The 27,996-nt window shown below is 35.1% G+C and overlaps 2 protein-coding genes across 2 annotated transcripts in view; both read left to right on the top strand.

Annotated features, from left to right (window-relative positions):
- LOC107188178 (DNA replication licensing factor Mcm7) lies at positions 1–3,369 on the top strand. The gene is made up of 10 exons (XM_015576426.1): positions 1–169; positions 272–480; positions 599–762; positions 858–1,038; positions 1,346–1,483; positions 1,568–1,753; positions 1,838–2,051; positions 2,134–2,611; positions 2,691–2,842; positions 2,927–3,369. Exons 1-10 carry the CDS (start codon positions 130–132, stop codon positions 3,340–3,342), a joined length of 2,178 nt encoding a protein of 725 aa, XP_015431912.1. The 5' UTR covers positions 1–129; the 3' UTR covers positions 3,343–3,369.
- Positions 3,370–5,102: 1,733 nt separating this feature from the next.
- The window catches only part of LOC107188160 (division abnormally delayed protein), an 89,117-nt gene continuing 66,223 nt past the window's right edge, over positions 5,103–27,996 (top strand). The window contains 2 exon segments of the mRNA XM_015576409.1: positions 5,103–5,604; positions 18,475–18,615. Of these exon segments, the coding sequence (XP_015431895.1) occupies positions 5,370–5,604; positions 18,475–18,615 (376 nt within the window). The 5' untranslated portion in view covers positions 5,103–5,369.

The raw sequence follows: 27,996 nt of genomic DNA, 5'->3' as shown, positions 1-27,996 counted from the left end.
CATCGAGAACTATAAAGTCACGTTTGACTGGTTTGACAGTATCACAGCAGTGCACAGTGATTTGATTGTCTCAGGAGAGAAGAGGAACGAATTAAGTTTGAAAATAATTTTAAGAATAAATTTCTAATAATGGCACCAAAAATATCAAAGGATTATACGGAGGTGAAAGGTGGGTATTATACACATTATTGTAATAAGTATTTAGTCAATTATTGAATTTTATATTATAGTTCAAATGTTTATAAAATATTACTAAATATTTATTTGCCAGAACAACTGAAAACTTTTTTAACGGAGTTTATAGTAATGGATAGTACAACTGGTGAAAAAAATTTCAAATATAAGAAACAACTGATTAATATAGCACACCGTGACCAAATAGAACTTACAATAGATTTAGACGATGTTCATGAATTTGATGATGAACTAGCAGAATCTATTACACAAAATACTCGAAGATACATTAATTTACTTTTAGAAGTGAGTATATATTTTTCACGTTATTATTTTATATGTACTTAATTAAACATCTAAAGTAGTGTAAGGTACATCTTCATTTTCCACAATGAATGGGAAAAATATTTTTATATATACATAGCTTATTCAAGAGATGTTACCTGATCTCACTACAAGACCTGTACCACCAAAAGATGCATTAGATGTGTATATTGAACATAGACTGTTGATGGAAAGCCGTAATAAACACCTTGGTGAATCACGTGATGCAAGAAATAAATATGCACCAGAACTTATGAGACGCTTGTATTATTAACATTTATTTCTTGTATTATTAAAATTTCATTTTTATTGTAATGGGTATAACTGACTCATTATTTATCATTTTATGTGTACTACAGTGAAGTGTACTTCAAAGACTTTGATGCAGCAAAGACTTATGCAGTGAGAGATATTAAAGCAGATAAAATAGGAAAATTAGTTACAGTACGGGGTATAGTAACACGATCTAGTGACGTAATGCCATTGCTTGTTGTTGCTACATATACATGTGATCAATGTGGTGCTGAAACATTTCAACCAGTAAGAAATTAATAATATTTCGGTCTATAGTATTAACCCTTGCAGGGCAGTGCCTGGGTTCAATTGACCCAAGTTTTTACAGCTCCATATAACACGTCAACGTAGAAATTGAAATGAGCGAGCTAAAAGTTGTTCATATTGGCTATATAAAAAAAGCAGGTCTTTTTGAATGATTGTGTACAAAAATATCTTTAAATGGTAGGAAGCATAGGATCCAAATGGACCCAGACACCACTGCAGTACGGACATTAAAAAGCATCTGCCTTCCGAGGGTTAAATAAAGGGTCATTACAATTACGATTTTCAGGTACAATCTCTTAAATATATGCCACTACGAACATGTCCCAGTGATGATTGTCGTATAAATAAATCTGGTGGTGTACTGGATATGCAAACAAGAGGATCAAAATTTGTGAAATTTCAAGAAATAAAAATACAAGAACATGTAAAAGTTGCCTTTATTACTGATTATTAGTAATTATATTATCTAGTAACAATAATTAATGATTACTAATTACATTTGTTATAGAGTGATCAGGTTCCTGTCGGTCATATTCCAAGAGCTTTAACAATATATTGTAGAGGTGAAACAACAAGAAACTGTTTACCTGGGGATCATGTACTTATAACGGGTATTTTTTTGCCAATCATAAAGTCCGGTTTTAGTGCTAGAGCTGGTGCAGCTCTCTTGAATGAAACATATATAGATGCACATGTAGGTGTTCATAATTTTGTTGTATTCTTACTTATACTTTTCGCTATTAGTTTGTACATAACATAGAGATTGTGTATGATTTAGAAAATCGTTTGTCTTACTAATATGCAAAGCGCTGATGATAGTAATGCTGAACTGACTGATGAAGAATTGTCTTTACTAATGGAAGATGATTTTTATGGGAAATTGGCTCGTTCGATAGCTCCAGAAATTTATGGGCTTGAAGATGTTAAGAAAGCATTGTTGTTACTTCTCGTTGGTGGAACAGATAAACATAGAGAAGATATTAAAATTAGAGGTTTATTTTCATGAACTATAATTGAAGTTTTATGTGTATCTCATTTTTGTTACTGTTAGTTCAACGTGTTTATCATTCATAGGTAACATTAACGTTTGTTTAATGGGTGATCCAGGAGTTGCCAAATCTCAGTTGCTTTCATTTATAACAAGGATGGCTCCTCGATCTCAATACACGACTGGTAGAGGTTCTTCAGGAGTTGGTTTAACTGCTTCAGTTATGAAAGATCCTCTAACTGGCCAAATGATGCTCGAAGGAGGAGCTTTGGTATTAGCCGATGAAGGTGTCTGCTGCATCGATGAATTTGATAAAATGGCAGATTCAGATCGCACAGCTATTCACGAAGTAATGGAACAACAAACAATATCTATTGCAAAAGCAGGAATTACGACACGTTTAAATGCAAGAGTTTCAATATTAGCTGCGGCAAATCCTGCATATGGCAGATACAATCCAAAGAGAACGGTTGAACAAAATATTCAGCTACCTGCTGCTTTATTATCGCGGTTTGATATATTGTGGTTAATTCAGGATCGAGCAGACCGTAGTAATGATCTGAAGTTAGTATTTATATGATTATATTTCTATGTCCAAAATATTCTAAAGTTGAACGATATTTTCACTATATATGTTTTTTAGATTGGCTCAACACATAACTTATGTTCATCAACATTGTATTCAACCACCTATGGAATCACACGTGTTGGATATGAATTTAATTAGAAAATATATTATTTTGTGTAGAACGAAACAGCCTGTTGTTCCAGAAGATTTAACAGACTATATAGTTGGTAAGACGATCGAATTTTCATGAATTTAAAGTCTATTTTTGCCCAATAGTGTTATTTGTAATATTTGTGCATAATCATTTTCAGAATCTTACGTGGAAATGAGAAGGGCGGCTCGTAATAGTCAGGACAATACATTCACGTCTGCACGAAATTTACTAGCATTATTACGTTTGTCAACTGCATTAGCGCGTCTAAGATTATCAAATGTTGTTGAAAAAGCAGATGTTTTGGAGGCAAATAGATTAATCGAGATGTCGAAATATTCTATTAACTATTCTGAAACACTGTCGACAAATGTGCACCAGAATCCAATGAATCGAATCTTCCACCTTATTAGAGAATTAGCTGGTGACAAAAAAACTGTTAAAGTGTCAGATATTTTGGAACGGTGTACAAGTAAAGGATTTAAACCTGATCAAATTAATGACTGTATTGAGGAATACGAGGCACTGAATGTGTGGCAAGTGAATCAAACAAGAACACAAATTACATTTATTTAATTATTTTACTACAGTATATTTAATAGGACGACATACAATGTATTTTTTGTACTTTAGTACTTTCAAAAGTATTTTCATGTATTTTTATCAGTTTAAATGAATAAATATCTTATTTTATTATTGAAAATCGTAATTAAAATTTTTTTAAACGAACCCTATGGATCTTTTCTGAAAAATTGTTCTGTAAACAGTTTTTTGGTACAGAGCAGATATTACAAATTGTATATAGGGTGTTCAGCTGCTAGTGTCAGAATCTGTAAGGGATGAATCTATATGCCAAAATATGTAAAGGCAGCCGTCCATTTGAGAGTTTCTCGCGCGGGTTGCGTTCGAGAATACTGTCACGCGACGGACATACAACAAACACACAGCCAGTTGTCATACAGTTAGACTTTAGACGATCCACTCGCGAGAAGTACTCTCGAGAGCAACTCGCGCAATAATATTCTATCGGACAATCGTTCGCCGAGAACAAAACAATTTCGTATTCCTACGAGAACTGTCGCGCGAGGAACATAATGCCCGGCAAGAAAAATTGGTGTGAAAACGAAATCAATAATTTAATTAGTGTATACGAAGAAAATTTCATACTATAATTTCCACGTCCATAATTACTATCTCACGTTACGTTTAGTTCAAAATAAACTGCAGAACAGACGGGCACGGACGAATCTCTAGTCACTACACACGAGAGTCTAGTGGATACTGGAGCTGTTGATTATAAGATAGTCGAGTACCCAGGTAACCCATGAGATATCCGGGTAAACAAAAATTACCCGGCTGCTCGGGTATCTCATGAGTTACTCGACATATGAGACAGTCGAGAATTTCGATACGGAAGGCGATAGTCTTTCGGTCATTTTCGATCGATGTCGGCAATGAATGAAGTAAACTGCGAAAATGATGCACGCTACGATTACGCTTGAATGTCTATCGTTACGAGAGGGAAAGAAACAAATTCGTTATTGCGTTCATTGCTGTTATTGATCGAAAATGACCGAAAGACTATCGATTCTCGTATCGAGATTCTCGACTGTCTCATATGTTCGAGTATCTCATGAGATACCCGGGTAGACGGGTAATTTTTGTTTACCCGAGTACTCCAGTATCTTATAATCACAGCTCTATTCTCAAATGGATAGACCACGTGACAGTACTCTCGAGCGCAACTCGCGCCAGAAACTCTCAAATGGAACGGCTAACTTAAAGAGAAAAGGCGGTAATCAGTGGCGGCTCATAACGTCCTCGAAGGATATCACAGTCCCTAAATAGCGTTGTTCGTGTAGGTAAGGAAGCGCGAGTAGGTGGATAAGTACGTACAGTCTGTGGTTTGTTTGGCAGTAGAGGAGTTAGGGCGGCGACCGAATCGGAGGGACAGTAGTGGGAGAGTGCCGGTCGGTCAGTGAAATGGCGAACGCACGCACAGTGCCGCTTTCGGTTCTCGGTTCTCGGTTCAGTCGCATCCAGCTACTCGTGGAACGTGTGTCGTGTGGTGCATGCATGCATGCTTGCTTGCGCGCGGTTAAACGTGCGTGCATGTGTGTGCTTATTATTCTGATGCATCGAAAGTGATCAAGTGTGCAGTTGTGTGCGGGCTATAATACGGTGTTGCGCGTCTCGACAGTGCATGCCGTGATTCCTGTGGCCGTCGTCTCGTCTGTCCGTCCATCGCGATCGCAGTAAATGCACGTCTCGCGTTCCTCAAGATCCCCAAGTAACACTCGGTCTTCTTCATCCCCGTGACGTTTGACAGCGCGGCCGATTCGTAGAACGAAGAGGAAAGTGGAAGGCCGCGTCCCGTCCTGCTGTTGATGACTCTTCGAACGATCGTGCCGAATACGTGACGACGAAGGAGGAGGAGGAGGAAGAGGAATTGAATCGTCTTGCTGCTCGTGTTCCATCTCTATCTCGATTACGATTCACGGAATTTGCCTGTATCGCTGCCGCTCATTTATCCTCAGTTCCTTTTTCTGTCATTTTGATTCCCTGTTGCCGGGTGCCGCGCCGTTTAAGGCTATTCCACCAAAATGAAAATCACATGGAGACATCGTCACGCGATCCTGGAACCTGTCTTAATCCTGATACTATTATGCGGCTGTTCTGGTTTCGTGTCATCTCGATCGTCACGTTCCGTGGAACATCCAGAGAAAGATGCGGATTTTTCGTTCGCCGATTGTGAGCATGTCAGGCCTTTCTTCGAGAGCAAGAAAATCACGATCACGGTTGCGAATCAGGATAGTACACCCGACGTCATTGCCAGAAGTAAGTGAACGAATTGATTAATACTACAATACATATCTGGAGCAATAGTTATTGCTGGATAACTTGCATACGTTAAACTATATTTTTTTATTTCATTATGATAGAAACTCGAACACATTTTTTTTAAACAAATCGAATCGATTCGGGCGAATTTTTTGCGTTTCAAATTACCCGCCGCAACGTTCCGCGATGCTCCAATTATGCTGGTAAACCGGGCAAGTTCGATCGGTTTAGAATTCCCAGCGCGGGTGGAAACTGTATGAAGCGTTTCGCGATTCGTTGAGCGAAATGAACTAGGAGTCTTGATTATGCCAGTTTGATTTTAATTATGAAATTTTGCTTATTGACTCTCAAGAGTAGTTACATTAAACGCCACTTAATATTATTACATCAAATGGCACTTGAGAAATCTTTGTGAAAATCCACTTTAATTGTCGTGAGAGCGATAGATGTGCCTTATACCGTGCGCATTTCTTGCAGTATCTTTAACAAAGATCTGTCACCATCCATGGATTGCTATGAAATATTCTTCGTCGAGTGTTAATTTGCAGATTTCTCGAAAGATAGCTTGTGATACTAGCATGTACAAGGAAACATTTAATAAGTAGACTAGCATTCTAAAACTTTGGAATTACCACAGCATGAATGCCTAAAATTTAGGTGATTGTCTAAAGTGGAGAAAATAGAACCATATAATTTTCTTTTTACACGGTATCCTCCAGAAAATCGTTAAATTTGACACGGTATTCTCTCGAAAATCTTCATAAATTGATTCGTCCAAATCACCTTTAAGTTTTAGAGATTGGAATTGTTTCTGATTAGACTGGAAGCACGTTTTTCACGGTACAAGATTATCATTGACATCGAAATTAGAAAAATGTGAAAAATTTCGTATAATCATTGTTAACTCCAAACTAATTTGTTTACTTACATTACCACTAAATTTATAAAATGATAATTACATAAATAGCTAGGTGGCATCTCCATCAGAAATACAAGAAGTACTTATCATATTATATAGTTATAAATAAAATGCAGCGTAACAGGACGATCGTCATTAAATACATATAATGAAGGACATTACTATTTTATTGAATAGAATTGTATGTCTTTTTACAACGTAGCGATAATTGGAATTGTGCAAAATACGAAGATATACAGGGTGTCTTTTTTAATCGGAGTCGGTGGAATATCTTGTAAGAAATTGAAGGCATTAAAAACAAATATTCTTACAGAAGTTGTTACGTATGAAGGGGCACATTGTGTGTCATAAATATCTTCTTGTAGGTGCGGGAATAGGGGAGATTTCAAGGTCAAGTTAATTTTTTTAAACGGAATCCGACATTTTTTCATTCATAAGATGATAGCATTTGTTGAGATAAGTTTAACGATGTGCTATATCAGGTCATTGGGTGTAGTAGGATGTCGTAAATTAAGTAGTGGCATGTAAGTAGTCAGATCAATGCGAATTACGAGTCTGCTGCGACTCCGTAGCATGATTATATAGGATTTAGTAGCACACGACCTGTAATCATGCCGATCTGACTCCAAATTTTACTAATTTACGACGTTCTGCTCCACTCAATGACCTTATGTGCAACATTGTTGAACTCGTGTCTACAAACGCTATTATATTATGAATGAAAAATATAGCATTTTATTTGAAAAAATTGACTTGACTTTGAAATCTCCTCTACTACTCTACCTACAAAAAAATTATTTATACCACACGATGGCCTCCTTCATACCAAACAACTTATGTAAGAATATGTTTTTACACTTTCTTTGCAGTTATAAGGGAAGCCCTGTAGATACATTTCAGTATATCGTTATTCCACTTAAGTGTATATTAATATGTAGTTGTTTAACTTATGTGAATATAGTTGATTTCCAAAAATTTATTAATATGATCCAAAACTGTAGAACAGTAGCGTATATTCCATATTGTTTTTTTGCTGGTTTCTTTATATGATGTTTGAATACAAGTGATGTACCGATCTATGTACCGACGAATGTAAACAATATGGAAAGCATACATAGCCCTAATATTTCCGTTATTGTGATCTAATTATATTTAATTTCGGTAACTTAGATGATTTTACAATTTTACAGTTTCTTTTGTTTTTTCTCTCATATTCTTTGCTATTAAACGATTAGTATTTTGGAATTGTATATTGTCAATACTTTGCTGGTCATGGAAAAAAAACTATTTTACGATGACGTACAATTGTCTATATTGATAGAACATAGAATGATTCTCCGAATAGATACATGTATGTACATACTATACATATGTACGTATACCAGCATGTCACTATCGACAATAAATTGCTTATACATGATGCCAGTGGTTTAAGAATCTATTAGTAATTAGGAACTTTCTTTATTTTAACCGCAGATATTATAATGTTATTTAATCATATGGAAAATCATATTGTTAGAATTCCACGCTTTTTAGTTACTCGTCTTTATTTATTTTTTAAACTTAATAACAATAAACAACAATAAGCGATTAAGAAACAATGGTACATTATGATCGGCCGTTCTAGTACGATCGTTTTCAACCCGAATTTCCGAAAACGTCTACTGTCAATCCGAGCTTCCAGAAAACGGACGCTCCTATTTAATCGATAATTTCGACGTCGGTAGAGATCGACCGTCTTCTCGATTCTGTTGTTACGCCACTGGCCTTGATGCTCTACTTGGTGTTCGCATAGGCTTGTAATAATAATAATAATAATAATAATAATTATAATAATAATAATACTAATAATAATAATAATAATATATTGCACCTCAAATTACTCGCAATTATTCAAACGATGCCAAATAATTTTTTGTTGTCATTTTTTTGAGAGACATCAAGGTCACCTTCATTTTTTTAAATGGAACCACCCTTTCTTCCGTGACCTTGAATGACCTTGAATAATTATAGTCACTGAATTCCAAACGAAAGGGACTATCATTGTAGGTGTTTAAAAAAGGGTGATTCCATTTAAAAAATGAAGGTGAGGTTGATATTCCTAACAAAAAATGACATAAAAACAAACTTTTTTTTTTGTATCGTGTGAGCCCCATTAAACCATTCAACTTTGTCCGTACAACATTTGACGTATCTTTAAAAATAACAAAGATATTTGAGGTGCAAACGTTAGGTGACTCCCCTGTATATGTATGTATATGTGTATGTATATTGAATAGCAGTGTATACATGTATACAGGGTTTCTCAGTTAACTTGATTACTTCAAATAATAACTTAACGGTACACTTTATAAAAATTTTGAGGCGTGGAACTCAAATGGTATCAAGGGGCACATCTCATAAGGTACGTACTGTTTTTGTGGGTAGAGACATTTCCGAGATTTCAAGGTCACCTTGATTTTTTTAACGGAATGACCTATTTATGTACCACAGATCGATAGAGTATCAAATTCTGAGCACAAATGTGTTGACCTTCATACGTTCTAAACCTAATAGTTAACGAAATATTTACAAAATACTTTTTAATACCTACTTTTTTCCAAAAAATATTTAATATAACTATTATTCTTGGCCTCTGGTTCTATCGTTATAAAGACTGCGGAATCGTGTAGTAAATGGTATCATTAACAACAAACATGAACTCTCCCTCTCCTTCCTCTGCTCTCTCTCCCCACTCTCGACCCATCCATCTCCCCACCACCACCTTCATCCCTACCTCCACCACATTTACATCTCCCTTCCTTTATCCCTACTCTCTACCTCTTTATCTGTGGACAATCGTATCGTAACCCACTTTACACGACTCTAACCACTTGTCGAATTGAGGGCGAAGGGTCGCTGATGCAGCTTCCGGTTTTATACGCTTCCGTACGTCAAGTGCTGCACATCGCACATAGCGGTGAAAATGGATTGAAATAATCGTCCGCGGGAAGTATCCAATAATGTTAACAATCGTAATTTAAGGGGACTTTCTCATTCAAAATTGAAAAAAAAAGACACTTTTTTAATATTTCTTTATAAAAAAACTATTATATTTAGAAACATAATTCCTTTTGGACGCTATTATATATATTATTAAGAACATAAAGAAATTTTTTCTAGCACTTTTAGTTCACCACGACCGCTGTAGAAGGCGTCTTCCAAAAAGTCACGTTTTAATCGGTGAGACACTGTGCAGACGTCCTGTAAAAAATTAAGTAAAAATTCAAACGGGATTCTATTCGTGAGACTTAAAACTAGACAATAAACCTCTAAAATATTTTATTTTTTGTATTTTTTATCGCTTTATACATATTTTTCCGAAAAATTCGAAAAATCACTTTTTTGGGGACAATTCACCCCTGTATAAAAAAGGGGGGGGGTAGTTTTACGAATTTTTAGAGGTTTATTGTCTAGTTTTAAGTCTCACGAATAGAATCCCGTTTGAATTTTTACTTAATTTTTTACAGGACGTCTGCAAAGTGTCTCGCCGATTAAAACGTGGCTTTTTGGAAGACGCCCTCTACAGCGGTCGTGGTGAACTAAAAGTGCTAGAAGAAATTTCTTTATGTTCTTAATAATATATATAATAGCGTCCAAAAGGAATTATATTTCTAAATATAATAGTTTTTTTATAAAGAAATATTAAAAAAGTGTCTTTTTTTTCAATTTTGAATGAGAAAGTCTCCTTAACCGTCAAATTACTTATAGAATGCATTCCTATTTTCTGTGCTCTTAATTTCGAATCAAATGTAATAAGTAGACTGCGGATTTTATGCATTTATTGCCTATAGGAGTCTGTGAAATGCAGTGAAAGACAAAGCTTACATCAGATGTAATGGGTTTATTATTTTATTCTGAACCCAGTGAGATACTTAAGAGCAGAATGGAATTCCTACATTTGCCATGTCTTTATGAATTAATTTAGCACGTCATTTTGCATAAAAATTGAATGATTCATTAAAAGAATTCAGAAATACTGAGATCTTATTAAAAATGTGATATAAAAAATGCAGCTGGAGTAGGCTAAAAATTGTGTCACTTACAAATACACAAAACTATATTTGTTTTTACGTATAATCAATTAATATTAGTTAGCGTTAGACATCTAAAAATATATCATCTATAAACTAGTTGATACTGTCAAAAGACATACACCATAGGTTTGAATACGAGGTAATTGGACATTGTGCATATCGTGGAGCGTTATGAACACGTGGCGTTGCAGATAAATGATAATTGAAAGAACCTTTAAAGGGGTTGTTGCTCACACAGCTTTTATTTGATACTGATCGATAGACATACCTATATATCTTCTTTAAGCCGGCTACATACCCACCGGTAAACCTGTACTTGCGTGCCTGTACCAGGTCTATCGGATGGCCGTGATGAATTCATATGCTCCGGTACAGGGGTGTCAAACTCATTTCAATGAATTCACGAGGGCCGCACAATATGTATTTATATTATTTAGTTATTTCAATTGTTAAATTTCACAGTTTACCCAAACAATCATAGTGGAGGTCCCGCTATGTATTATATACAAAGAAATTTAAAATAGCTTACATTTTGACAATATTTTTAATTCGAACAAAATATAAATCGTTGCGGGCCACAGAATTACACGTCGCATGCGACCTGCGGGCAGGGATGAATCGATACAAGTAGATACGAGTATATTACTCAATACTTTTGTTTCGATACTGAGTACTTTTGGTTTCGGTACGTACGGTTGCGATACCAAGTAGGTATCGAAAAAAAAGTATTCGTATCGATCCATCAACATTTGATATTGTAATTACTTCCAACACAAAAGAATGTTGTTTATATTAATAATTAGGCAATGTGTATTTAAATATTTTCAATATTAAACTAGTATAGGTACATATGATTAGGTGTGAGCTTCCAAAAATGGTATTTTCAAATATAGAACAAGTTTTACTCCATTGTTTCCTACAGCATCTCCATCTACCATCTATGTTATGTTTGACATAACCTTGTTCAATATGCATGTTACCTCCCTAATGAAATATTTTACTACTTAAATATAGCAAATTTAATTCACTTGCGAAGTCAAAGACTGCGTTTTCCGTTTGAGTTTCTACTAAATATTTAATTTAATTTTATCATTAATAAATGAATTATTTATGTTACTGATGAATCTTTATTTATTCCTTTCTTTTTACAAAAATAAGGGGCTTTCCCAATTTTTCTAAGTACAACATCATTGTCTTGTTATACATATTCTATATTTTAGTGGGTTCATTTTTGCAATATATTTAGAAAGATGGATCAGTTTGGTTTGTCTAGATATTTTTGATGCTGCCTTGCGTCGCAGATCTTATGCCCCAAGTTGAGTATTCCCAGAATATCTCTGAAACTAAGTATGCTTGTACAAATAATATCTGATAATTAATACCCGTACATATTTATTTATTATGTATATCATATATTACGTATATTGTATATAGTTTATACGTATGTTTGTTTATATGTTTTATATTAAATATTTAAGTAAATATATAAACTATAGTATTGTATTTTATTTTCTCTCAAAGTATAAACAACTTTTGTGTTGGGTATCAAGGTTAGGAAAATATAATTCGATACAAATAGGTATCGATACTTTCATACAATATGATGTAGCAATGAGTAAAAGTATCGATACCTTGGCGGTGCCGATTCAATCCTACCCGCTAGCCTCTAGTTTGACACCCCTGCTCTGGTAGATCTGTCAGTATTCACAGTTTTATCAGCTGACCATGGCATCGACAGACAACGTTTTAGCGATAGTAGCTTATTATTAGCTTCAAACAAGTGTTTTAAATGTAAAATAAAACGAGATATATGGTGTAAAAAATGGTTGAAAAGTACATGAGTATATTCACATGTAGACTTGTTAGAATACTTAGTCACGAATGAATGTAACAAACTTATTTAAAACACCTTTCTTTAGAAAAAGCATGCATTTTCTGTTTTGAGTTCAGTAACGTCACAATTAAACGGTCGCTGCACTGGCTTCGGTTTGCTTGTACAGACTATATACAGTGATCCCTCGATGAATGCGACACGAGCAACGGCGTTATTCCTACAACTGGGAGGCCTCCCACCCCTGGAATTAATCAAAACAGTGTAAACCGAAACTATGCAGAGGCTCGGCTTCATCGCAACCTGCCTGTGTAATTACGTCCTATCAGTTACCTATTAATTCTCACACTTTGCTTATTTTAAAGCTGTTCTTCAGGTTATCACGAACCGTAATACGGTAGTTAAGTAAACGATGCAAAAGAGAAAAAAATGAAGTTAATGTTACGTTAACCTGTTTTTAGTATCAGTTCTACTTGACTCTACCTGCTCATATACTGGGTGTCTCGAATACGTAGAATAATTTCGAAGCAAGTGACTGTGTGGAATTCGAATTGTGGAATCGAAATTTTCTTACAGAAGGCTCCGTCTTTCAGAGCACTTGTTTGAAACAATCTTCAGATTTTTATTAAAGTATTTCACACCTTATTCCGTATTTTCAGATTCTTGTATTTCGTAATACCAAACTACGGATTCTGTGCATTTAGATTGTAGCTAATTGCCTAAAATCTGGGAAAGTAAATTGTTTAGTTTACAAAAATTCGGCAGTTGGTCATTATAATACAGATAGAAAAGCGAGAAATCTAGTTATAATCTGACATTCCTAATATTTGTCAGCTGGATTTTCTACTTTCTAAATGTGTGCTTACTCAGTTTTTCAGAATGTACAGGACTCTTTTTTGTCGTTTGAAAATCTGAATGGTCAGTATATTTTTCCTGGGAGCTTATATCAAACGAAAGCACAAAAATATTCATATAAGATGTTTGTTTTCACAGTCTATAAAGCCAAAAATCCAAGAAAATGTATCTGACCATTTTTTAAAATCAAGTTTCCTGAAAACAGTTTCGTATTTAGTAGAAATTCGATTACAAGTTTTCAATGTAGTTTTGCACGTGAGATTATTATTCGAGGATACCACACTGTACAGAGTGGTCCACGCAGCTTGTTCACCCTGAATAACTTCTAAAGTATACATTGCATGAAAAACCTTTTTATGCAAAAGTTGTATGGTTTGGAGGGATACGTTATGTGATGCATATATTGTTTTTGTAAGTGGAGGCGTTTCGGAAATTTGAAGGTCAACTTCGGTTTTTTAAATGGAATGCTATATTTTTTATGCCAAAATATCCAAGAGCGTTAAATTTTAAGTAAAAAAGTACTGACCTTTATTAGCCGTAAACCTAATAACTAACGAATAATTTCACTTTGTTTCTTGAAAATGGTCTGTGCGTGATATCAAGTTGATTGATGATAACTTCTCAAGACTGATTAACACTGATGATAACTTCAATACTGAATCACGGACAGAATAGGCGATTACGATTCTATACGCAGAATCGGTCACGTTGATAAACATTGTCATGTAAACATTGCGGTCTTACGGAAATCTTTGTTGGTATTGAATTTCCAACTTGATATTACGCACAGACTATTTTCAAGAGACAAAGTGAAATTATTCGTTAATTATTAGGTTTACGGCTAATAAAGGTCAGTACTATATTACTCAAAATTTAACGCTCTTCGATATTTTGGCATAAAAAATATAGTATTCCATTTAAAAAAGCAAAGTTGACCTTCAAATCTCCGAAACGTTTCCACTTACAAAAAAAATATATGCATTGCATAATGTATTCCTTCAAACCATTCAACTTTTCTCCAAAACGTTTTTTCATACAATGCATACTTTAAAAGTTATTCAGGGTGAACAAGTTGCGTGGACCACCCTGTATATCTGAATATGTATCGGTTCGCTTTACTGTTGCGGGGACGAGGGTCCTTGTACCTGTGCGACGGGTTCCGTCTTGAATCATTCGAAATGGCGAAGGCGCCAGGAATAGAGATAGAAAAGGAGGAAAAAAGAAAATAAAGGGGACTGACAGTGAGAATGTCTCGAACGGTTTACGATGCGTCAGGGTGTGGTGCTGTTCATCGCGAGACTTTGAAACGGCTTCGTTCTCACGGCTAAAGGGATTCCCTTTTTGTTCCTTTTTCACAGTGTATCCACGCATCAAGGATGAAATTATATTTAGGATGTAAATGGAAAAACGAGAAAATTTAACGGCGTTTATCATTAATTTCGTAATTATTACTCTCATTATGGTACACGATAAAAATAAGCTGACGATCAGTGTAATCACTAGCTATTAATACTTGGTTTCAAAACGTTGACCGTTCCTCACAATTAAATTTATAACTGTACGAAGTTCACTTTGTTTCGGTTTCATCTAATGAATTGATAATTCTTCGGATCAGTTCATCATGCATATTAATTCGTTTTTTTTTGTTTATTACTTTTCAATGAAACTTCAAACGACCTACATTTATATAACATTTTTCATCGATTTCTACCCATACACCATATTGGAGAAGCTCGGCTGGACAAACCAGAGACATCTTGAATCCAGTATATTGGAACCACTAAGGTCCATCCTAATGTCCCTATTTCTAATCACGTCCCGATTTCTGCTCAGTACATATATTTCTTATTTAATTGAAAAAGTTAAATAATAAATTGGTTAAAGAAAACATTATTTAAATTGCTTTAGTATTTCCGTACAAAATGCTGCAGCTGGCTGTTCCATAAATGGCAGCATTTCAATAGAAATAAATTTAATAAGTGTGCCGTCGTGAAGAAACGTGATTTGAGCGGTTCCGTAGTGATCGTGAATTACACGCGGACGCGTTTTTACTAAAAAAAAAACTTACGGAATCTTTAATATTGTTCGCCAAAGTTTGGTTTTGGCACTTCCATTTTTCGCTGAGCAGAAGTAGGGACATTTTATACTTCATATTAAATTAACTATGATTAACTTAAAATGTATTTAGAAATACTTTTATTTAAATTTAATTATAAAGAGAGGTTTAGATTTTATATCTAATAAGTTTTTTTGCCGATTGTTGCATAAATAAATAATAGAAATCAATTTCTGCGATAGCAGAACTCATACATGATTAGAAATAGGGACATTGACCTTGGTATTTTAAACAAACTCGTTAAACGTCTTCGTGTCAACTTGTAAATATGTCAGTTTTTCAGTCCTTAACGACCGAACAATACTATGCTGTTCTGGTGTCATGGATTTTTTGTCGATAATAAGCGTCAGTTTAATTTTCCAATTTCTGTTGCGTGACGCTTGTTAAACGAAATTCAAGTGGAATGAAATGAAATTGCAAAAGAAACAGACTGTCGCGTCTTGACGCGCCAACTAACCTATATCGGCTTGATGCGCTAAATGCTGTTTTATGGTTGTGCTCAGTAAATGCAATCATCCGATAAAAAGGAGACAATATATCTCGACGTCCGCGTGAACGCTTCTTTAACGTTAACTAAGTATGAATTTTACAGATCGCGTTGATGTTATCGTGCCCACTACAGAAGTTGCATTATATGCACGCGATCGTTTCTAATTATATTTATGAAGATTTAATAAATTTCAGTCCAACTACAGTGACTCTCACACTCGTTTATACAGGGTTGGTCCACGGAACTTGTTCATCCTGAATAACTTCTAAAGTATGCATTGTATAAAAAAACTTTTTATAAAAAAGTTGTATGGTTTGAAGGGATACATTGTGTAATGCCTATATTTTTTTTGTAAGTGGAGACGTTTCGGAGATTTGAAGGTCAACCTTGCTTTTTTAAATGGAATGCTATATTTTTTATGCCAAAATATCGAAGAGCGTTAAATTTTGAGTAATATAGTACTGACCTTTGTTAACTCTAAACCTAATAATTAACGAATAATCTCACTTTGTTTCTTGAAAATGGTCTGTGCGTAATATCAAGTTGGAAATTCAATACCAGCAAAGATTTCCGTAAGACCGCGGAGTTTCCGTGACAATGTTTATTAACGTGACCGATTCTGCGTTTGAAATCGTACTCTACTATTCTGTCTGTGATTCAGTATTGAAATGATCATCAGTGTTGATCAGTCTTGAGAAGTTATCATCAACAAACATGATATTACGCACAGATCATTTTCAAGATACAAAGTAAAATTATTCGTTAATTATTAGGTTTACGGCTAATAAAGGTCAGTACTTTTTTACTTAAAATTTAACGGTCTTCGATATTTTGGCATAAAAAATATAGCATTCCACTTAAAAAAACGAAGTTGACCTTCAAATCTTCAAAACGCCTCGACTTACAAAAAAAATTTATGCATTACATAATGTATCCCTCCAAACCATACAACTTTTCGATAAAAAGTTTTTTATATGCTTGACTATTGTTTAGAATTTTCTACCAATAGAATAGGAGCTATAGAACAATAACAAGACAATGATGTTTTTTCCTGTTATTACTCTTTTGGTTAAGTTAGAGCAGCTCTGGGCAGCGTAGGGGTACCTCACGCGCCTGTTTCCCCGTTCAACCTTTCTTTCGCACCGTGTGTCTTCGTAGAAACAAAGAAGCCCATACTCTTGTCTATGTCACTCCATGATAACGATGGACGGTGGTGAGGACAAGTTTTAGCTCCTGGGAGCTAACTTTGCCCATCACTGAGTTAGAGGGTTGCAACTTGGCACAAATTATTGTCTCATGATAAATATGTTGTAAGAGCAGATTTCTGGATTCACTTTTGATTATCTTATTCCAGCTGTCCCCATTTTTCATGTACCAAAAACATCGCGTTGAAGTGGACGTATTCAGAAAATTAGGTAGACGTGTTAGTACTGAAATTAAAATTCATATCTCTTTCGGTGGTTCCGAAATGTATTTGACTTTATAAGTGGAATGTACCATTACAGGAGACTTAAGTATGTGAAGGGGCTGGTGCAACGTATGTAGACTAGCAAATTGTGCATGCTTCGAAGGCGCCAATACTTTTGGCGAAATAGGGCACACGTACGATTGCAGTAAGGCAGACGATCCGTAAAGAATAGGAAGAGGTGGATGAAAAGTAGAATGAGGGCAAAAGGACCTATTGAAACGAGCCAAGACCTATTGAGGGTTCTGTTAGCCCCGTTCCATTTATCCATCCGTGACCCCTGCGACATACAGGGTGTCCCAAAATAGCTTCGACCCCCGGAAATGAGGGGTTCCTGGGGTGATTTGAAACAACTTTTTCCTTAGCAAAAATGTAATCCGAGGCTTTGTTAACGAGATATTAAGGAAAAACCCCGACCAATTAGAGCGCGAGTCTGCTGGCCGAGCTTCCGCGATAGCGTTGGCTACCAATCGCAGTACGCAGCCAACGCAATCGCGGAAGCTCGGCCAGCAGACTCGCGCTCTAATTGGTCCGGGTTTTTCGTTAATATCTCGTTAACAAAGCCTCGGATTACATTTTTTCCAAGGAAAAATTTGTTTTAAATCAGCCCAGCAACCCCTGATTTTGCGGGAGTCGAAGCTATTTTGTGACACCCTGTATATACGAATCTATCGTATTTTATCGAACAATCCTCGTCGCATCGAAATTGTACAAGGCGCCGAGTCGCGAGACGTCCTCCTCACGTTTTTAGGTCATGGCAAATTGAGCCATGGAAAAGACCGTCCAACGATTATTGAATACGTTTTTCGTCGCTAAATCGAACAATTTAACGTTTCACGATCTAGTCTACCCCATAAATGTGTCTACGTGTGTTCCACGAAAATAGAAAACTGTCTTTGCAGAACTGTGATAGGATATCGTAATATAATTTTTGGAAAGCAATACGTTTAATGTATGTAGTGTCTTAGTCGAATTATAATTTACTGGCATTCTGTTGGCATTATAATATAGTTATTGCTGAATACTGAACCGACACTATTGCACACGTACTTAGAGTATTTCTTGTATAGTATTTAAATTTTTTGCGGAAGTTTTAAATGTTAATTCTTTTTCAGCAGCGTGCAATGGCTTGTGCTGCAACCGAGAAACCGAAGAACAGTTGAGACATCAAGCCCAGGCAGATTTTTACGACTTGATCCATCACCATAGCAGAAGTTTGCAAGGTCTTTTAGCAACAACAGCGGATGCACTGAGAGGTAAGGCTAATTGTATGTACACGGAACAAAAAAATTGAGCTTGTTTGATCATTTCGCTGTGAAACAAAATGGTAACGAATGATACCTCATGATAAGCACTGTATAAAATAATCCGAAGTTCTTTGTACCTACTTGGGTTACGCGTGCGCATTAAAAATTAGAAGAACTTTATAAGATTAGTGTCTCGGGATTTGTGCTCAGCATTTATATATACAATTGCTATTTTAGGGAAATGTTAGATTATGAAAGATTGAAAACTACGTTATACAATTACATTCTAATTCAATTACACTAATGATTACAGTAATTAGCAATTGAATTAATTGAAAAGTTTTAATTATATAGTTTGAGTATACAACGTAATTTAGCTAGTGTATCTCATTTTATTTCCGAATTAAATTTTTTTTAATAAATCGTTGATTGGCAATACTATTTCCTTTTATATAGTAAGCAATATTATGGTCTGCTTTTCAAAAGAAGAGCCCTCGGGGGTTGACCTGCCTCGGCGCGTGGCGTGCTGGGGATCCAACGCGTGCTTCGTATTTCGTGCAACGTTGTCACGGTCTCAATGCCACTGTGTGTCTCTTTCCATCCTCCGGCACTTCGGCACGAGAGCCTCTAGCTCAGACGCTCGGTAAACCAACTTCCTTCTTTACCCTACGATTTCCACGTGTAGCGTTTAATAACCTACGTATTAATTTAATCCCCTTTTAATATGATGCTCAATATTTGGGTACAATACATTCTTTCAAAAGAAATAAACTTTTTCTTATTCATGTATTTTAACTCTTGACGTGTGAAAACGTTCGAAGTGTGAAAACGTTCAGCGTCTCGTCAACATTCTCCGCCATTTCCAGACAATGGATGATTGACGGGTGCGTGCCGAACGCAGTCCCCACTACTTGAGATTGTAGGTACGTTCTTCTCGAGAGGTTTGTAATACGTGCGATGGAGATAGACGACCGTAGACGAGGACGCACGTCAACAGTCGAATGTCATTGGTCAAAACGCGAAGTGTGAGAGAGACACAAGCGCCGAAGACGTGTCGCGATCGCGACAACACCGCGAAAATTCGGGCCTACCTTCCAGGGCTCTTCTTTCGAAAAACAGACCATAGGTGAAGTAGGTACACGTTCAATTTTTTATATATGTTTGAACTTGGAAAGAAATATAACAGAAGATTATTACTGTTCAAATGCCACGAATTTATGAATAATATCATATTCATCGATGATAATAATATTTTCTGATTGCAAGCTTCACGTGTATTTTACCTTTGTCATACCGTATATTTATATTGTCGATATTAATAAGGGATGCGATGCAAGTGAATGTATGAGTGAGAAGAATGTAAACCGAAAAGCGACAGGTCCAATGAATTAATTAAAAAAGTAGTATAAGGAACATAAATGTTACGTCTTTATTTTTTTTATGTGAGCATTGCCTTGGTCTTACTATCGAAATACGTTTTTAGCTTATGTATTTTTTACATACAATATCTTACGTAACCGATGCCTCAGTTGATAAAATTTTGTTCTTCATTTTTTAATTATTTTTTTTCATAGTAGGTCACACCCTGTCGGATAGTAATACACTTTGCGGGATACCGTGTATATCTTCCTGATATTACCAATTTTGTCCAATTTTAGTAGCACTTATTGATTCTTCGAAAGTTAGCCTCGCAGAATTCAATGAGAAGCATTCGGGGTTCTGTCATAGTAAACGTGTTAAGCTGCGTCTACACTATATAACATAACATGTTAGGTCTGGGTTACTGTGGTTTTTCGTGTTATATAGCAAATTATATATTATCCATCTAGTGTGACGCAATTATTAATAATGAAACGCGAAATGTTATACAATCTTGTTACAGACTCGTCTGAAAGGTATAGTCTTGTAACAAGTTATAAAAACATGTTGTATAGCAAGGTTATACAACAATTTGTTGTATAACACAGTTTTGCTATGCAGGGTGAGTCACCTAACGTTTGCACCTCAAATACCTTTATTGTTTTTAAAGAATGGTTCAATGGGACTCACTGGATACCAAACAAATTTTTATTTTTGTCACTTTTTTTCGGAGATAGGTATCAAGGTCACCTTAATTTTTTTTAAATGGAATCACCCTTTCTTACACACCTACAATGATAGTCCCTTTCATTAGGAATTCAGTGACTATAATTATTCAAGGTCATTCAGAGTCACGGAAAAAAGGGTGGTTCCATTAAAAAAAATTAAAGTGACCTCGATGTCTCTAAAAAAAAAAAATGACATAACGAAAATTTGTTTGGCATCGTGTGAGCTTTATTGGAACATTAAACTTTGCCCTCAAGACATTTGACGTATCTTTAAAAACAACAAAGATATTTGAGGTGCAAACGTTGGGTGACTCGCCCTGTATAGTGTAGGTGCAGCTTTAACGGGTATTGATAGTTTTTCCAAAATGTATCTACTTTGGATCAGATGCCGATCGACAAATGAACACATCATCGTTAGAACGGCAGCGACCTGTCGATTGCACCTGGTCCAGACAGCACTATGAAGCCGCGCGTATACCAGTTCGGCCCTGCAAAAGCATTTCTGGTCCTGTTTGATGTCCAGGATCGGGTTCCACGGTCCGGATCAGGAGGGTTCACGGCTAAGGAGGCGGGTTGGCGGGGCGGTGGGGGAGAGAGCGTAGAGCTCGCTTTCTCGTATCCGTATAAGGCTGTGCATGCATTGTAATTTGTAATGCTGTTCGATGATCTCTTGAAAGTGCAACTTGCACGAAACCTTTAGGCCACCAATTCGAAACTGGCCGAAACATTCGGCCACGTTATGTGCCATCGGTAATTATCGCGAGGCGGTTGTTTCGCTCTACGGCCGTGTCGCTGTCCTTTTCTAACGTACACCATTTATGAGATGATGGTCTGCTCGACGGAATTCCTGAGACACCAACTGCTGGGACGTTATGAGTAGATGTTACTCGCATGTAACGCTTTCATTTGAGTGTTCCATTTCAAAACATCCTGTTTTGTACATCGTCTACATGTTCGAAATCTTAACAACATCGTGTTAACATTTTAAATTAAAATTCGGCAAAATGAACGGAGTTATGAAATCTTAACGTATGCGTAGCGCAAATGGAGACTGGAAATCTTTACAGCTTGCAACGCTACAGCACAAAATATTGAATACATATTCATCCAATATTAAAAAGAGATTCAATCTCTTTTTAATATTTAAATATACATACAATGTTTATTTCATACGACGAAAAAAATAAATATATATTCAATATTGGAAGCAAAATATTTTTTCCCAATATAAAATAAATATTTATTTAATATTAGAAGGAAAATATGTTTTTCCAAATATAGAAGAAATATTCATTTAATATTGGAAACAAAATATTTTTTTCCGAATATACAAGAAATATTTATATTTTATTATGAAAAAATATCTTTTTCCAAATATAGAGTAGATATTTATTTACTATTAGAAAGAAAATATTTTTTCTGAATAGACAAGAAATATTTGTTTCTACTCACTTTTCAATATTGATTATTGCTGATTTGATCTGAAATTTGGAGAAAAGTGAGATATAATAATTTAACACATACATGTGGTTCGAGTTTGTGCACGTGCGGAACACTTCTTTATAGTAAGAATTTTCACGGTCCGTGAAGTCGATCGGGGCTGGTCGCGGTAGTGTCGCGATCATGTGGATCAGCGGAGACGGTACACCTTTTGAACGTTTTCTATCCGTTAAAAAAAAACGGTCGGTGAAATCGAAAATTCGGGAAAGTTTCGGCCTGGCATTTTTAGGTATTTTTAGGTATTGGTGCACAGTGGGCCAAATGACGATTCTAACTGCAAAAAAAATCATATTTCGTAAACTAATGAAGATATGAACAAATTATTTCGAAAAAAGTTTTTTGGTACAGAGGTGCACATTACACAGTGTACACAATTTTTCCGTAGGTGCAATGGTGTGAACAATTTCAAGGTCACCTTCATTTTTTAATATAGACTGCCATACTTATTTATTTATAATATGATAGAACTTTTTTCGACGAATTCAACGAGATACAACATGATGTATTTCCATTTCACCGAAGATCGTAAATTAACGAGAACTGAACAACTTAGATCAACGCAACTTTTGTTGTACAATGTTATTTTGTATAACGTGTACGTTTCTTTGACCGTTGTTGAGCGGTGCTACTGTGGGCCATTCCATAAAATAGGTGGAATTGATTATAAAGAATGAAAGAAAGATTTCCTAAAACAAAAAATTGTCTCACAATTGTCTCAAATTGTGATAAACCTACATACACCAAAAAAAGTTACAACATTTTCAATCTAGTCCGATATATAAAAATCGAATATCTTTTTACGTGATAATGTAATAGTGAATTACGATTTTAATAGGAGGTGAAAATCCAAAGGTTTTTGAGAAAAACAGATGAATACCTGTACAATAAGAATCCATTGCTATTTAATAAAATATTCGCTTAGAAACAGAACGTGGTATGAACACTCGAGCCGTGAAAAAGACCGACTGATACATTGCGTCAAGAGACAGTCGACTAGCTAACTGTTTATAAAACAAATGCAATGATATGTAACGTCATTGAGGTTCGTAGCTTGTTCAGTGTTTTCCAAGCGAGTATAAGTTTACAAATAGTCCTAGTTTTAATTTATTTCATGACATGAACATTTTTCTATTAATTCCACCTATTTTATGGTAATGACCCACTGTGCGATGGGGTTAAAAGTGTTGTTTTCTACATTCCATTCCCATAGACGTGGGGTTGTTAACACATGAACAAGTACAAGCGCTGCGATTCTAAGTGCACTTGCTGTCCCACCCAGCGGGAGAGCGTTGCTATTATTGTTGCTGGAGCATTTATGAGCACGGACGCGCGTAAGAGAGGTTTTATGCGGACGATATCGAGTCTTGGCTGTCTATGACGAAAATTATTTTGACATCAAATTACATTAGTGTTTCAACACCACTTTAGTTATGATCCCTGTCCCAGTCTGTGTAATGGAATCTGTAGCATCTGAATTAAGATAACTTGGTCACTTTGAATAACTTCTAAAGTATGCATTGTATGAAAAATTTTTTTATAGGAAAGTTGTATGGTTTGGAAGGATACATTATGCAATGCATATGTTTTTTTGTAAGTGGAGGTGTTTCAGAGATTCCAAGGTCAACTTCGTTTTTTTAAATGGAATGCTATATTTTTTATGCAAAAATATCGAAGAGCGTTGAATTTTGAGTAAAAAAGAACTGACCTTTATTAGCCGTAAATCTAATAATTAACAAATACGCGGGAACTCGGCCGGCAGACTCGCGCTCTGATTGGTCGGTGTTTTTCGTTAATATTTCGTTGACAAATCCTTGGATAACATTTTTGCTAAAGAAAAACTTGTTTCAAATCACCTCACGAGTCTCCCATTTATGGGTCCTCCAACATTACCAATAAAATCAATAGACAAAATCAATATTACCAATAAAAACGTGAATATCGCAAAGATATCTTTCAGGAATCGTAAACGACAACATTCAGATATCCCCAGGTTATCGTTTTGTTATCTTATTATAAAAGGAAATGGGAATTGTAAATTTGCAGAAACAATTTTAAATAAATATGCTAAAAACCCACTTAAATTACTAGTGGTCTTTGAACATTAAAAGTATATTTATTTAAAATTGTTCTTGCAAATTTAAAAATGTAAAATGATTGTACTGACTGATAAAAAAATGAGATTTTGTTTACTTTTTTGAATGGAAAAGATATATCATATTTTTAAAAATAAAATTCTAATTCTTTTCTGTGCGTTTTTGCAGAGATTCTGTCTGTAATACATCTTCTCAGCTACTCTGCAATAATTTTATGCACCTCTGCTTCGGTGCATCCATATTTACATTGTACCACACGTGGAATATGAAAAACCAAAATGAGATTAATTAATTTCTAAATTATTAATACTATTTGAAATTAGAGTAATAACAAATTTATAAATTACTTTGAATTATTGCGGGGAAAATCATAATGTTGATTACTATTGTATTTTTCGAGATTCCTGTCCATGAAAACAATTTAGTAATTTCGTCTGTCATGAGTTCGCTCATCATTCTCCTGATACATTGTTTATAATCCTTCCTTCCAATATTTGAAAGGTATTGTTTCTAAAAGAAATAAATAAATAATATTATAAACACTTCTTAAAACAAACTCACAAACTGTTTAAGTATGTTTGAATTTGTTAGATTCTTGTCCAGTGCTACGATTTCAGGAACGCTAATAATCGGAAATTCTGGCAGTAGTGTAAACTGTTGCTCTTCTGTTGCAGCACAATTGATTCGGAAGTTATTGTGCTCTACCTGCATGAATAATTCATTTTGCCTGCTAACTAAACTAAAGATGTTTTCTAAATTGGCTCTGCATGTATCTGCAAGGTAAACAACTCGATAAAAAATAAAAAACTTTTTAGATTACGAAAAAACTTACTACAGCATGTGTGCCCTGAGTTCGAGTTGTTGTCACCTTTACCACGAGCATCATTACCAACGTCACTACTACTACGTTTGGGTGAAGAAATATGTTGGCTAACGTTTTTTATGCTAATATCTCCAAAATATAATTTTCAAAATTAATAAAATACACAATTAATTACTTAAAATTACACACTAAACCTACTTTCATTGTTTGGAAACGATTATTAATTATTATAAACTTCTAACGAAACTGGCTATTTCTGTTAACAATAATTGATATATGACAATAATTAATCACATTTTGAAAATTTTCATTCATCTCATTCGATTCATTGTAATCAGAATTTATCTCACGAATTAAGTCAGTGTTAACGCTGGAATTATCAATTTCTTCTTCATTTAATTTTTTTATATAAAATATTACGACATTTGATTTTATTGTATTGTAAAATACGTCGTTTCTGTTGTCTATTTCATAATTCAGAAAACATTTTGCGTCTGTTAAGCATACCTTACAACTACAATGAAAAAATAAAACGATTTTAAAAATACAGGCCACCCGCCAAAAATATATATGGTAAAGATTCAACATATCTAGCAAGAAATATGATACTTGGAAAAATACGAAATTACTTGTTAAAATAACATACATAAACCTTTCTTCCACACACTATAATAAACTTATGTGAGACTTTGTGGTGCTCGTAATACTCGTAATGCTTTTAATGCTCGTAATGCACGTAATTCACGTAATGCTTGTAATGCTCGTAATGCTCTGTGGTGCTCTGTAAATGTTTGTTTTTTGCGTTGTAATGATGTGCGCGTCACTGCATCACTCTGCTTCCAATCTTTTTTCTGTCCCTAGGACGACAGGCCTGGCCAAAACATTGAAAATGATATTACAATAATGAAAATATAATAATTATACTAATATAATAATATATATTATCATATTATATATTATATAGTATTATATTATTATATTGTAAGAATGAAAATCTAGCTCTAACCTGACCCGACTTCATCTTTGATTAAATTAAAATGCGGCGGAGCCCCTACTCCGCTCACGCATTCGATAAACATTTCCCATGTAATTAACAATATCGCCCCCGCCCACGCAATTACTTACAGAAGCAGATATTCTACTAATCTAGTGTTTATACTAGGTAAAATTTCAATTATGAAGTTGAACATACACCTTTATATTGCGAAATGTATTTGTTTATAACTTTTAAATAAAAGACGAGCAACGGCTAAAACCTCCTGAAAGTCATTGAGGAGGGTGATCTTGACAATATATGTCAAATTCAGGGTCATCCGAGCTACCTCCCCTATTCTAAATATTTACCAAAATGCAATTGAACCTTAGAACCACCAAACCCGTCAAAATGGCGGATTACAGAGTTACTATTTTACCATTACTGAAATTATAATGGTGCTTTTGACGAAATTTATGCTGGCTTTTAATTTAGTACAGATTTTATTTTAAGGTACATTATGCTAGATTGTCTTATACAAGATGTCCTACCTAAGTCTGCCACTATTAATTATTCTCTTATTTGTCACGGTACAAAAAAATGGTTCGGGAGAAAGTTAGTGTATTTTTGGGTGGAAATTAGGCTATGAGATTGAAGGTCATGTCAAGGTTATATCTTTTGAGATTTTTCAAATGGTAACGTTTTTTTAAATGGAATGCCTTATTTATTTGTTTGTCATTACAAAGAGGAGATCAAAACGTATCCAACAATGTATCACACTACGGGGTGACAACACTTTGAACATACACTAAAATAAGAAATAATGTGATTATGGCGTTTATTTTGTTTCTACAATTCTATTTCTGTGAGCATCCACCTCAACCAGTTACGTGCGAAAATTTCAGCCCAAGATCATTTTAAGGTCATAAGGTCAATAGGACTATAAAAATTTTGATTATTCTGGTTTACATGCTTTGATAACACTTTAGTCGCTATAGTCGCCCCTGTTATGTACATGGCGCCTTCTGTAGAGCGACTATAGTAGCAAAAGGGTTAATATTGTCGATCTAAATATTCCTCGAACAAAAATTTATCTTATTCAATAGAATGTTATTTTTAGATGTATGCATGTTAGTGTCTAGACACGTTCGCTTATACTGGTGAACTATTTATTTTTTATTTGCATCGTTATTTAACCATGAGTCGTTTTTAAAGAAACTATCTGTCCTTCGTAAAATTGCAATAAAATAACGGTTTTAAAGTATTTCGTAATGTTTGTATGCTAAAGTCAACCTCCCGAAGCCCTTAATAGAAATAATATTTTCTGTAATTTTGCACAATCTAGCAATTGCATTTTTCTTATTGCGCCTTTAGTGTTTTAAAATCAAAAGTATAAATTGGAAGATAATGGGCGAGACAAATTAGTCTAAAAGTAAACAGAATGCTAGCTTCCTGTCGACTGTAAACTAAGGATAAGACGTTGAGTGTTCGTGATGGGTTTAAAGTGTACTCAATTAGAAATCCTTGCGACTGAATCGTTTTCTTGCGTTGCTGTTGGCTCCGCATGTGGTAAGATGCTAGTGGGAGAAAAAGATTTTTGCACGTGCTGGGCGGGCCAGGTCATCGACCTGCATCGCGGTAATTTATTTTAAACTCGTGACAGAGAACGTCCCACCGAAATTTCTCTCGACATTACGCAACGCCATTAGTTTCGGATGTCTCCGTCCTGTGTTTGCCGCTTTTCCAGCAGCCAGCTAGTAAAATCGTGAATAAACTACGAATATTTTACTTTAATTGTCGGTCACTTTGATGGGACAATCTTGGAACTTCACGAGCTAAGATTTCTATATAATAAATACACGGAATTCCGTTTTGTTACCAACGGAGTTTTAGCATAACTTCCGACAACGAAAC

The sequence above is a fragment of the Dufourea novaeangliae genome, unplaced genomic scaffold, assembly GCF_001272555.1.
Source record: "Dufourea novaeangliae isolate 0120121106 unplaced genomic scaffold, ASM127255v1 scaffold130, whole genome shotgun sequence".
NCBI lineage: Eukaryota > Metazoa > Arthropoda > Insecta > Hymenoptera > Halictidae > Dufourea > Dufourea novaeangliae.
The sequence above is the reverse complement of the archived record's forward strand: the minus strand, read 5'-3'. Positions and strand labels throughout refer to the sequence as shown.

Excerpts from the sequence above, each read along its gene's own strand:
- LOC107188178 (XM_015576426.1), top strand. The coding sequence starts at position 130 with ATGGCACCAAAAATATCAAAGGATTATACGGAGGTGAAAG. Across the intron at positions 170-271 it reads GGATTATACGGAGGTGAAAG|AACAACTGAAAACTTTTTTA; the intron begins GTGGGTATTATA and ends TTTATTTGCCAG. Across the intron at positions 1,484-1,567 it reads AAATAAAAATACAAGAACAT|AGTGATCAGGTTCCTGTCGG; the intron begins GTAAAAGTTGCC and ends CATTTGTTATAG.